General features: G+C 39.1%; 1 protein-coding gene across 2 annotated transcripts; it reads left to right on the top strand.

Annotated features, from left to right (window-relative positions):
* Positions 1–1,493: 1,493 nt before the first annotated feature.
* On the top strand, positions 1,494–11,820 carry LOC131971243 (YTH domain-containing family protein 1-like). 2 transcript variants are annotated; one of them, XM_059332571.1, is made up of 6 exons: positions 1,494–1,849; positions 4,462–4,486; positions 5,946–6,028; positions 6,420–8,066; positions 8,398–8,442; positions 8,679–11,820. In XM_059332571.1, exons 1-6 carry the CDS (start codon positions 1,823–1,825, stop codon positions 8,703–8,705), a joined length of 1,854 nt encoding a protein of 617 aa, XP_059188554.1. In that variant the 5' UTR covers positions 1,494–1,822; the 3' UTR covers positions 8,706–11,820. The 2 variants fall into 2 exon arrangements, with proteins under 2 accessions (XP_059188554.1, XP_059188553.1); XM_059332570.1 differs by having other exon boundaries at positions 6,420–8,075.
* Positions 11,821–12,806: the final 986 nt, after the last annotated feature.

Raw genomic sequence — 12,806 nt, 5'->3', positions numbered from 1 at the left:
AAGACACAAAATGAGAAGACAGAATGACGAAAAAACACAGAAGACACAAAATGACCAAAAAATGACAAAAAAATGACCAAAAAAGACACAAAATAACCAAAAAAGACACAACAACAGACACAAAATGACTAAAAAAGACACAAAATGACCAAAATAGACACAAATGACCAAAAAGAGGCACAAAATGACCCAAAAAAATACATTAAAAAAAAAAGACACAACAACAGACACAAAATGACCAAAAAAAGACACAAAAAGACACAAATGGCCAAAAAAGACACAAAATGACTAAAAAAAAGACACAAAAGGACACAAAAAGTTTCAAAAAAATATTGAGAATGATAGTGTTTTGAAAGTGTAAAAAAAGATTCAAAATCACATTTTATGTTGAACTAAACGACTAAAAACACACAAAATTACCCAAAAAAGACACATAATGCCCAAAAAAAAGGACACAAAATGCCCCCAAAAAAGACACAAAATAACTAAAGAGACACAAAATGACCAAAAAAGACACAAAATGACTAAAAAAAACACAAAACGACCAAAAAAAAGACACAAAATTTGAATACAAAATGACAAAAAAACCCACAGGAGACACAAAATGACCAAAAAAAAGACACAAAATAACTAAAAAAGACACAACAGACACAAAATGACCAAGAAAGACACAAAAAGACACAAATGACCAAAAAGACACAAAATGACCAAAAAAAGACACAAAATGAGAAGACAGAATGACGAAAAAACACAGAAGACACAAAATGACCAAAAAAGACACAAAATAACCAAAAAAGATACAACAACAGACACAAAATGACTAAAAAAGACACAAAATGACCAAAATAGACACAAATGACCAAAAAGAGGCACAAAATGACCAAAAAAAAATACACAAAATAACTAAAAAAGACACAACAACAGACACAAAATGACCAAAAAAAGACACAAATGGCCAAAAAAGACACAAAATGACTAAAAAAAAAGACAAAAAAGGACACAAAAGACACAAATGACCAAAAAAGACACAAAATGACCAAAAAAAGACAAAAAATGACCAAAAAGACACAAAATAACCAAAAAAGACACAAAATGACTAAAAAAAGACACAAAATGACCAAAATAGACACAAATGACTAAAAAGAGGCACAAAATGACCAAAAAAAATACACAAAATAACTAAAAAAGACACAACAACAGACACAAAATGACCAAAAAAAGACACAAATGGCCAAAAAAGACACAAAATGACAAAAAAAAGACACAAAAAGACACAAATGACCAAAAAAGACACAAAATGACTTACAAAGACACGAAAAGACATGAGAAGGACTCAAAAATGGACAGAACAGGCCTATAAGACTCCATAGAGTTAATAGAAAGGCTGGTTGAAAGTTTGGCCACCCCGCGGGGAACGAGGTGAACTGCAGAGCGACTCAAAGCCCGGATGGAGCAGCCATTGGGGAAGTGTACGGGGCTTTAACGTAACTGAGGAGGCTCTCTCTCTCTCTCTGGAATAATAAAGACAAAGTAAAAGGCGAGCCAGCGCAGAAATATCCAAGCTCCGAAAGGTCCAACTCGGCGACACGCACCGCTTACCTGAACACCTGTACCTGGACCTGTCGGACACAGTTACCGAGGCGACAGACTTGAAGTGTGGAAGTTGGGACACACAGCGGAAAATCTACAGCTGAGCTAAAGCGGCTCCACTAGCCACAAAGCTAACTGCAACTGAGCTGTGAACTTGCTTTCAAATCACGGGGCTTGAAATCCAGTCACAAGCTCAGGCTCTGTGAGAATCCAGGGATTTGCTTAATGAATTATGTCTGCCACAAGCATTGACCCTCAGGTAGGAAGAACCATGTATCTCTTCTGTGGAAAGAGAGCTAACTAAAGATGCTAACTTACTGGGCTACGGCTATTCCTCGGAAGTGCTAGGGCCGGTGCACATAGCTAGTTAGCTATATTCCGTTAAATGTTTCTAATGGGCATTAAAGAAACATGACACTTGGGTTAGTATGACAATGGTTGCCAAACCCATCTTTAACTGATGCTATATATTTGTAACACTAACGTAAGTTGGCAGAAAAAAACTCCCTATCTATGCAGAATACGTGCTACATAAAGCTAACGTTAACTCTATGGAGTCTTGTAGGGCTATTTGTCCATTTATGAATCCTTTTCGTGTCTTTGTAAGTAATTTTGTGTCTTTTTTGGTCACTTGTGTCTTTTTGTGTCTTTCTTGGTCATTTTGTGTCTGTTGTGTCTTTTTTTGTTATTTTGTGTCTTTTTTTTGGTCATTTTGTGTCTCCTGTGGGGTTTTTTGTCATTTTGTATTCAAATTTTGTGTCTTTTTTTTGGTCGTTTTGTGTTTTTTTTAGTCATTTTGTGTCTTTCTTGGTCATTTTGTGTCTGTTGTGTCTTTTTTAGTTATTTTGTGTCTTTTTTTTGGTCGTTTTGTGTTTTTTTTAGTCATTTTGTGTCTTTTTTGGTCATTTTGTGTCTCTTTTTAGTTATTTTGTGTCTTTTTTGGGGGCATTTTGTGTCCTTTTTTTGGGCATTATGTGTCTTTTTGGTAATTTCGTGTCTTTTTAGTCCTTTAGTCCAACATAAAATGTGATTTTGAATCTTTTTTTATACTTTCAAAACACTATCATTCTCAATATTTTTTTGAAAGTGTGCAAATGTGATCAAAGGTTGCAAATATAACATATACAAGGGTTACATCCAGTTCTATCATTTTATACAAATTATATTTGACCTTGTCTCCAGTTTTACTTGGTATATCATCATCAAACTGAAACTGGCCTCATGGAGTTTACAGCCAGAACTTTAGAGGTAAATTTACAGTAGGGCTCCACGCTGCTTTGTTTTTTAGTCTGGATGTGATGAAGAAGTCATGCTTTGGTGCTTTTGGAGACTCCAGAGGGTTAAAATAATTACACAGATGCAAACTTATTCAGTAACTTTTTATTGAAGGTGGTACAATCATAATTGTGTATAGGGTGACCCAAATGTATTTGGACTGTTTTGGCAAACTCATTTACAAGCTGCCTTCATGCTGTTGGTGTTTATAAAGCCATTTTATGGGGGCTACTAACTAGGGCTTCACAATTCTGGCCAAAATGATAATCACGATTATTAATCACTATTATTTTTAAACAAATGATAGGAACAGTTTTTAGTGTTAAGTGAACACCTCCTGCAGCACATACACACTGTACTGCTACAGAGCTAACTGTTAGCCTGTTAGCAATTTGCAGACTGGACGATAAGGGGTTAACATCCCCTCCGGCTCTGCAGCTTGGAGAGACTGCTGCAGGAGGACAGTGCCGCTTTGACTCGTTCTTACTCTTCTTAACGAGCCGCCGGCCCCCGTGGCCAGAAAAAGTTGCTGGATTTGTCTCCAGTCGCTTTAAAGAAAGAAAAAAAGTCACATCCTGCTAAGCGCTCGCTCGTTATTTATTTAGGCAGCTACATGAAACCTTAACTATGCGTTCACCCCCTGGTGGTTGCTGGACTACTGGTGTAGAAAGTGCTTGATTAGATATGCAGGAGAGACGCATTTTAAAATGGAAATATCGCCGACGATCAGGTTAATTTAATCGTGGCGGCCGAAATCGTGATCACGATTAAAATTCGATTAATTGTGCAGCCCTACTAGTAACGTTAGCTAGCGAAGTTGTGTATGAATTCAACGCCAATGTTAGCTGGCTGGATGATTAACCCTCTAGAGTCCATGAAAGCACCGGCACATTACTTCTTCATGACGTGAAGATATAAAAATGAAACAACGTCGAGCCTTGCCATCAGCCTCCCTCTAATCTTCCCTCTGTGGCTTGAAACTTCATACCAGATTTTTTTTATGGTATTTGGCGAAGTAAAACCAGAGATAATGTCAAATATATTATATAAAAATAAAAATATGTAACATAGAGATAGAGATTATCCTCATTTAACCTGTTATATGTTGTATTTGCAACCTGCGTTCATATTTGCAACACGTCCATTTCAGTGTGTAAAACATAATTTTCAAGATCAGATTTTATGTTTTTATTTGTTTCTTTTGGGTTAAAAATTTTGATCAAGTACGTCAAAGTTAAAAATGAATTACCGGACATATAGGTGAGGTTACGCTGAAAAAACTGATGCCAACATGGCATGGTAAAGATTTTTTAACGGGCATAATAGCCCAAGATTTCAGAGGGTTAACAGACTCAAGTTGCATACCAATTAAATTAATTTGACTATTGTAGCCAGCTATTAGTATCTACACCCTTCACTGAATTTTAATGTTGGGTAAATGTTCTGTATTGAGGAAGTAGTCTTAATGTTCTGTGTCTGGGTAAATACATTGTTAACACCAGAAACTGCACTCAGTCCCAACCTCTGTGAAATCCCAGTTCAGCTGAAAATAACCATGTCTCCTTTTTTCATTTTCATGATTCAACATGGATGCAGAGATCAAAGGGACAAGCATCTAAAGGTGAGTTGTGGTATGGCAGAACACTGAATTTATTTGACTTTTATCTGTTTAATCTGGGCATGTACTCTCTGACTAAATCAGCACAACATACAACAGCCTTTCATGGAGTTTGATATTGTTTCTGACATACATTACTGCCAGGGAACGTAATTGAATGTAATATTCTGGGTCTTGACACAGTAAGGTACAAATTATCATGTACATTTGCTATTATCTGTCAAGCCATAATCTGGGGGAAATACCTTTTCCTTAAATAGTTTGACTGGCTGTATGTTCTGCATAAGATAGTATAATACGAACAATATCAAGGTCAGGGGTTTAATAATTGAGTGAAGACATACTGTGAGACAAATTGAAGGACAACATCTACCATCTAAAAGGGCAGGTGGCTTGTTGAGAAAATACCTTATTCCTTTCCTTGATGATGGTATCCATGATGAGAAGACTATTCCATGATGCTTACATGCTCAGTTTTCCCCCGTACAATGATGACGCTGTCTGTTGATGCAGTCTCTTTTATGTTGGCAGTTACATATTGATTCCTGAGGTTATGACACATCCAAATCTGCCCTTTTTAGTATTTACTCAACCAATTTAGTCTGGAAAGTTGTGACTAGTTTGTAATTTGCTATTTCACAAAAGAAAATAGATTATAGTCATATTTAGTCATCCTGAGGATATTCCAAAGAGCACACCAGTTATGTCTCAGTTTATATCTATAAAGTTGTGCACATTGGGTATTTTACTTCCTGCTCCTTTATTAGTAAAAGTGACCAGTGAACTTGTAAAGAGTTGACCATTAAAGAGTGACAGGACAAACTGTGAAGTTTTAGAGCCTCCTTAAATCCCTACAGGTATTATGTGCGTTATGTGTAAACATAAATCTGCAATCAAGAATATTAGGACACCCTAAATGCACACAAATTGTGCATAATTTACCAAAAATGCATTGTTGTTGGTTTCTCCCTTACTTTAGCATAAGCGACAGTATTGTTATTGCCTGGTAATTGTATTTTTCATGATGTTCAAGTCATCTTGGATTTACTGCAGTTGGTGGAGGAGGTGGAGTGACAGACAGGTCTGAACTCACACTTCACCTCGCTGGCAGTAGGCCACACTGATTCACCTCCAGGATAGGCTTGGCTTGACATGGCTCAGTGATTTTTTTATTTTTATTTTGGAAGGACCCATACATATACAAGAGTGACAGACATATTTGAATACTACACAACAAATCTTTATATAGGTGCACTATGTGTGCTGTGATGGAGCTGACCAAAGCTCCATCACAGCACACATAGTTATAGAGTTGTACATTTTTTAACAACATAAATTAGGTGTAGTTCAAATAATTTCAAACTCATCACAACTTTATAGCCACAAAAACTATTGCTAGCTATGTCTTCAAAAACAAATGTATATTGGAATGTAAATTAATGTAGATTTTGTTTTGTTGCAGTGCAAAATGGTTCGCTGCATCAGAAGGAGACTGTCCACGACAATGACTTTGAGCCATACCTCACTGGTCACTCATCAGCTCAGGTAAAGCGCACAGTCTTAAGACAGTTGTTAAGAAGATTGTGGTACTGATTTTAAAAAATAATAAGTATATACATTTTTCTCTTATTAATGTGTCACAATAGTGACAGATAAGTGTTAAAAATTACAGGTATGTTTAAAACAAACCTCAAACACAAGATGTGTTGATCATTTCTGCAAAAGTTGTTTTGGAATGGCATCATGTTAAGTTAAATGATTGCCCAAACATAAAATGGATGTAATGGGTTAGTAACTCATGTTAAGGGAAACCATTTAAAATGAGTATTGGTAATATAATAGGGCTCAGAAAGTTTTGTTTAAGGTTAAGATCTAATTCAAATGAAACTGTAGGTTACTTGCTAATATTGTGCCTTTGCTTATCTTCATCATCCAGAGCAACAGCTACCAGTCTCTCACCGACCCCTACCTGTCCAGCTACTACGCCCCATCCCTTGGATTCCCGTATCCCCTCAGCGAGGCTCCCTGGTCAACAGGAGGAGACCCCCCTATTCCGTACCTCACCCCCTATGGACCCTTGAGTAATGGAGACCATCACTTCATGCCAGACACAGTGTTTGGCCAGCCCGGGGGCCTGGGAAGCAGCATCTACCCCCACAGGTTTAATTTTTTCCCCGAAAACCCTGCTTTCTCTGCTTGGGGCACAAGTGGCACCCAGGGGCAGCAGACTCAAAGTTCAGCCTATGGAGGTAGCTACAGCTATCCCCCCAGCTCTCTGGGGGGCACCCTGGTGCCTGATGGTCAGGCGGGCTTTCACAGTGACACCCTCAACAAAGCCCCCGGTATGAACAGCCTGGAGCAGGGAATGGTTGGCTTGAAGATCGGAGGGGATGTCACTGGCCAGGGGTCAGGAGTAAAGGCTGTGGGCTCTGTGATTGGTGGACCTGTAGTGGCAGCTGCAGGGAATGGAGCCACACCTATTGGAATGCCACCACCCAAACCCACCTCCTGGGCAGCCATTGCCAGCAAGCCCGCCAAGCCGCAACAGCTGAAAGCTAAGGTGAAGCCAGGGATGCCCAATCCAGGGGGAGCTCTTCCTCCGCCACCCATCAAACACAACATGAACATCGGGACCTGGGACAAAGGCCCAGTGACTAAAGTAGCCACAGCTCCACTGCAGCAGCAGCAGCCTCTTGGCCTGCCTCATGCCATGCCACCTCAAGCCCCCATGCAGCAAGGACCCATGCAGCCCCCACCTCCCCAGTCTTTGTTGCAGCCCCAGATGCAGCCTATGGCCTTACAGCCCCAACCCCACCATCACCAGCACCAGCACCATCAGCCACCACCTCAGCCCTACCAAAACCACACCCAGCCCCCACAACCCCAGACCCGTTGGGTTGCCCCACGCAACCGTAACCAAGGCTATGGGCAGGGTGGCCCTGGTCATGATGGTAGCGGTGTGATGGGTATGGTTGGTGGTGGGAACAGTGGGCCTCAAACTTCTGCCAGCCAGGGACCTGGCGGAGAGTCCCACCCAGTGCTGGATAAGCTGCGGGCCTCCCACAGCTACAACCCCAAGGACTTTGAATGGAACCTGAAGAATGGACGTGTTTTCATCATAAAGAGCTACTCCGAGGACGATATCCATCGCTCCATCAAGTACTCCATCTGGTGCAGCACAGAGCATGGCAACAAGCGGCTGGACTCAGCCTTCCGGGCCATGAATGGTAAAGGCCCTGTGTACCTTCTGTTCAGTGTCAATGGCAGTGGTCATTTCTGCGGTGTGGCAGAGATGCGTTCACCAGTGGACTATGGCACCAGCGCTGGTGTTTGGGCACAGGACAAGTGGAAGGGGAAGTTTGACGTGGACTGGTTGTTTGTTAAGGACGTGCCTAATAGCCAGCTGCGCCACATTCGCCTGGAGAACAACGACAACAAGCCAGTGACCAACTCCCGCGACACCCAGGAGGTTCCTCTGGAGAAGGCCAAGCAGGTGCTCAAGATCATCGCCACCTACAAACACACCACCTCCATCTTTGATGACTTCTCCCATTATGAGAAAAGACAGGAGGAAGAGGAGGAGGTGCGCAAGGTGGGCACAGTAATCTCACTGTGTTACCCTAAACTTACTATACTTATGCATATTTCATTGATTACAATATAAGTATATTCCTGCTTGTGGTGAAAAACGTATATAAAAATAAAAACAGAATGCAATGATTTGCAGGTCCCTTTTTGACCGACATTTAATTTGATACACTACAAAGACAAAATATGAATTTGACGCATTCTCTTTTTATTTACGTTTTAAACAGCTCACACAGGATAGTACTTTGTTTTTACAGATTTTGTGTGTCTGAGAGACTAATTTTTGTTTTTTTCTCTGTTTTCCTTTTATTTGCTCCTTTTGGCAGACTTTTGAACCTTCTCCGATACAGAACCGCTCTCGGTTGGATCAGGTACCGTCATATTTTGTTGTTCGTGTCGATGACTTTCCCATGATTATTCAGGGATTGTTTCTGACAGTCAGAGATGATTCAGCCTGATTGTGATGTTTACTCAGAGAGGATAACAATCTACATAGCCTCATACTAGATGACCGCTTTAAAAATATATATGAAGACTTAGTGTTTACTGTGCTGCTATATAATGTTTCGATTTCTAACGATTTTGTTTTTGTGCTTTTTCCAAACAGGAGCGCCAAAACAGGAATAAACAATAGAAGACATTTATCCTTGGCTTGATCAACAGTTACACTAGGACTTTTGATTTAAGAGACAGAAGAATATGAAAATGCAACCAAGCCCTTCATTTTTTTCTATTTAATCCTGGTGAATCTCTGCCATTGTCGAGACTTGTGCTTTTTTGCCCCATGTACCACCCACTTCTTGTGCAGGGATAACAAGCTGATTTAATGTTTTACCTAGCCACCACCACACACTTTAGTTCAGTTTTTTTTTTTTTTTTTTAAGATTTTTTTCTTCCTGTTCCATCTCGTACTCTTCTCTCACCAGACTGGTATTCCCTCCTGCCCTCACCCCCTCCTCTTTCCAATTGAATCAGGGTTTGACTGCACCACGGAGAAAAAAAAATCTGCCACTTTATATTTCAGTACAATCAGGAACGGATGTGTCCTGCCCCTTTTTGTCCATTTGGGGGCAACATTGCCATGCTTCAGAGGTTTAACTGTGCCAACAGGGTTGGAGGATCCCAAAGGCAATGTCGGACTTGGAGCTGTGCGATAATAAAACTTCAATGGTTTATCTATTTTTCATTCAGATCAACAAAAATCTCTATTTTTTGGCTTACTACTGACAATTTTCATTTCAGAAACCTGTTTTCTGGAGCCTTAATGTTTTTTTTTTTCTAATTATTGGTGACTTCTCAAAAGAACTGCTCAAACAGTGACACTGCTGGAGAAATCAGGGATAGTGTGAAGTCACACGGGACTCGAGACATTTCTGAAGAGGAATTGCAAAGGCCTCTGGGAAAAGAAATAATGGATGTGTCCTCCACAACCAGAACTCTCACCGTTTAAGTCAACAATTGTACTATTGACATCCCTCACAGCCCTCTGCTTTGCGTTCTTTTTGATGTTTGTCTTGAAGGGGTCTTTTGTATGTTTCATCAGGAGATTCTGCTTGTGTACACAACCCAGTCTGAGAGAATTGTCGCGTCCACCATTTTAAATTGTTTTATAATCAGAATTATGTAATGATGTAACTGCTACATTGAATGAATTTTTGCTTTTGCATTTTTTTTTGTTCCACTAAATGGGGGGAGGGTTCACATATTTGTCCATTCACCATCATTCTGTCTTAATCCTCTGTTTTTCTTTTTCTCCTCAAATTTGGTTTTGCTAAGTCTATCATGTTGGTCGTAATGCTAAGCTTTAACGTAGGAGCCTGTATATTCATGGAGAAAGCCTAAAAATGTATAACCTAAAAATTAATGTAACTGATTTACTATCGAGTAAGAAAAAAAATAAGAATGAAATGTGGTTTCTGTGTGTTTTTTGGTTGTTGCAAAAATAGTTCTAGACTGAAACCATTGATAATGATACAGTAAAGTACTTTCAGGTATGTCAAGAGAAAAAGATTGGATATTGAAAAAAAAAAAAACGGTCACAAATAGGTGTGCCCATGCATGGCTCGCTGATATATAGGAAGTCTGCTGGAAAATGTTAAACTAGTATCCATCCTGCAGCTTGTCTATGAGGTGATAGTGGTGATGTTAACAGTCCTTGAGAGGACGATGCCCCCCCCACCCCCCTGTTATTGTGTCCTTTCAGAGCATTCAAAGCCAGAATGCTATTAATTTGTTAGTGTGCATTTGAGATCAGCAGGTTCTTGCACCTCTTGATAAGTTAGAAACTGTCAGTTCAGTATTTTGTGAATTGTGAGGTTGCCATGCTGCAGCGAGTAATGCAGCGAATGGACACGGCTGTCTCTTTCATGTTAAAGGATCTCTTCTTGTTTTGTGCATTTGTGTAGGAGTTGGAATCTAATGTCGCTTCATGGTAACCTGATCAAATATCCAGATCCAAATTCACGATTTCCTGTTCAAAATATTGGAACTGAAACAAAATATTGAAAGCTGTGGCCTGAACTCATTTATTTTCAGTTGTTTGTTTATTGTCAGATTATTTTAGAAGGTGTACGATATCTATTTTCTGTCAGACCTTAACCCCCTTTATTGCATTGAGGTGGCAAAAGTTCTGCACTTTGCTGAGGTCACTCGAGTGAGTATGAACCGTATGAACCATATTTCCAGATGTGTGAAGCTGCATTTTTTTTTTTACCTGGCCAGAGTATCCCTTTGTAATTTTAGAAAACTGACCTAACAGGATCCTTTTTTCTCCATCTCTTCTCCTTTTTTACCTGCACTAATTAATAGCTAGGTTGATCCCAAGCAATACAGTGAACGCCCTTCACATGTTTGCCTTCACCCACACCGATCTCTCCAACCGGCGTAGAGTCAGAGTCAGGGGCAGGTGAGAAGCTAAAGGATGCCATCGAAAACTGAGTCGCAGCCGCAGCCTCAGGAAGCATGAACTGGTTGTGATTCTAGTGCTAGATACATGCACGTCAATGGTAACTGTTAAAGGATGTTTGTTGCAATAGAGGGATGTCAGGTTAGCCTTGAAAGTATATGTATCAACACTACAAAAGGATTAATAACATGAAATATTAAATAAACATTGATTATCTTATAGACCACAGTTGTAGTGGACATAACTTGTTTAAAAGATCTATCTTGGTTTTTCTTTCTAGAAGAAATCAAGCCTTAATAAACTGTCCATTCAGAAATTACTTTGTCTTGATCTCATGAATTCTCAGTGAGTAAACAGCCCCCTTATAGTGACCTTATACAAAGAGAGGAAGCTCTGTAGGGGAGCCCCAGTGCTCAAATGTCACTGAAAGGTTTTCTCAGCTGGAATTGTTTCTTTCTGTTGTCTTTTTTTTCATCATGTTACTACATTGACTTTACTGTATCTGTAAATAATGTCATCAAAGCCGACTTCTATTTCCACACATTCAAGTGCTCTACAACAGAATATGATAATGAGCACTTAGTGGGGGTGTGGCTGACTGGGATACAAGTTTACGTTATTTAAATGTATTAAACGGAAAGAAAATTGCATATATGTCAAACATAAGTGCACAGTATTCGACATTTGTGCTGAATTTGAAGTTTAAAGACGGATTTTTAGGTTGAAATCAATGTTAATATTTTCCGAAAAAGGGTTTTCAAAATCCAGTTCTTTAGCTTGAAATCAATCAAAATCAATTCTGTTGAAGGCAGTAAAATAGATAGCTTTGGCCTTCAGTTAAGGTTTACAATATAATGGTTCCACACTTAGCAAAAGATTTTCTCTTCTCCCTTGACAGGAGCTCTCCATGGTGCTGATTTCCTGATTTGTAGGAACTGCTGGTGGGAAGTTCAAGTCACATAATGAAGTAAAGCACAGTCTCTGGAGTAAAAATACTGTAAGTGGTCTTATTTCAAATTGAAAGTGGTTGAAATGTTCTTACATTTAATCTGCCCGTGAGATGTGATAGCATTAAATGCCACACAATTAGATAGTTGCTTCCAAATGATGCCATCCTCTTTGGGAGAGATCAGAAGGGATAGGTTTTTTCTTGTCTGGTGCAAATCTTCCATGCAGGGTTCAGAAGTTTAGCATTTGTAAAAAATAATTCACCTCAGATGTAAATCTGCAAATTCTGCGTGCACGGTGCAACATTGGCATGATTTTTCACATTAAAGAATCACAAGAGAATCACAAGCAGAAAACTCAGTGCAGCTCAGGCTTTTATTTTGTGTCACATCTTTACAAAGCATGCATTAAACTGAAAAGGAAAAAAATAAGCAATCAGTATCACATTATCGGCATCTAAGACCCGCCTTAAAACTCGTCATCTCAATCTGGAGCAAACAATGTGTAGCATAAATGTAGTTGATTACTAACAAAAACCCTGCGGTTATATTTGTATTTGACTGAATGTTCAAGTTCTTGATTGGAAAAAGACCTATTAAATTTAGGAATTCATATTCATATAATGGTTATCTGCTATTCAAATATGGGAATGCATGATCAAGTTACAGTAAAGTTACCAATATGTTCTCTGTAAATGAAAGGAAATACAACATTTTGCAAAATTCCCATATGTGTGGTAAATTTGAGGCTCTTTTGTATATTAATTGGTTCATACTTAATGAAATGTATTTCTAGAATTAAATTAAAGAGTTGTTCTTTTAAATCATATTCCTCTTAAGTTAAATTTCAAATGTATTCACTGTAAGAATATTCAGTGGGGTT

The sequence above is a fragment of the Centropristis striata genome, chromosome 5, assembly GCF_030273125.1.
Source record: "Centropristis striata isolate RG_2023a ecotype Rhode Island chromosome 5, C.striata_1.0, whole genome shotgun sequence".
Lineage (NCBI taxonomy): Eukaryota > Metazoa > Chordata > Actinopteri > Perciformes > Serranidae > Centropristis > Centropristis striata.
This window is presented reverse-complemented; position numbering and strand designations above follow the sequence as displayed.

Coding starts and splice junctions, on each gene's coding strand:
- LOC131971243 (XM_059332570.1), top strand. CDS start 1,823: ATGTCTGCCACAAGCATTGACCCTCAG. Junction 1,850..4,461: donor CCACAAGCATTGACCCTCAG/GTAGGAAGAACC, acceptor ACATGGATGCAG/AGATCAAAGGGACAAGCATC. Junction 6,029..6,419: donor CTGGTCACTCATCAGCTCAG/GTAAAGCGCACA, acceptor TTCATCATCCAG/AGCAACAGCTACCAGTCTCT.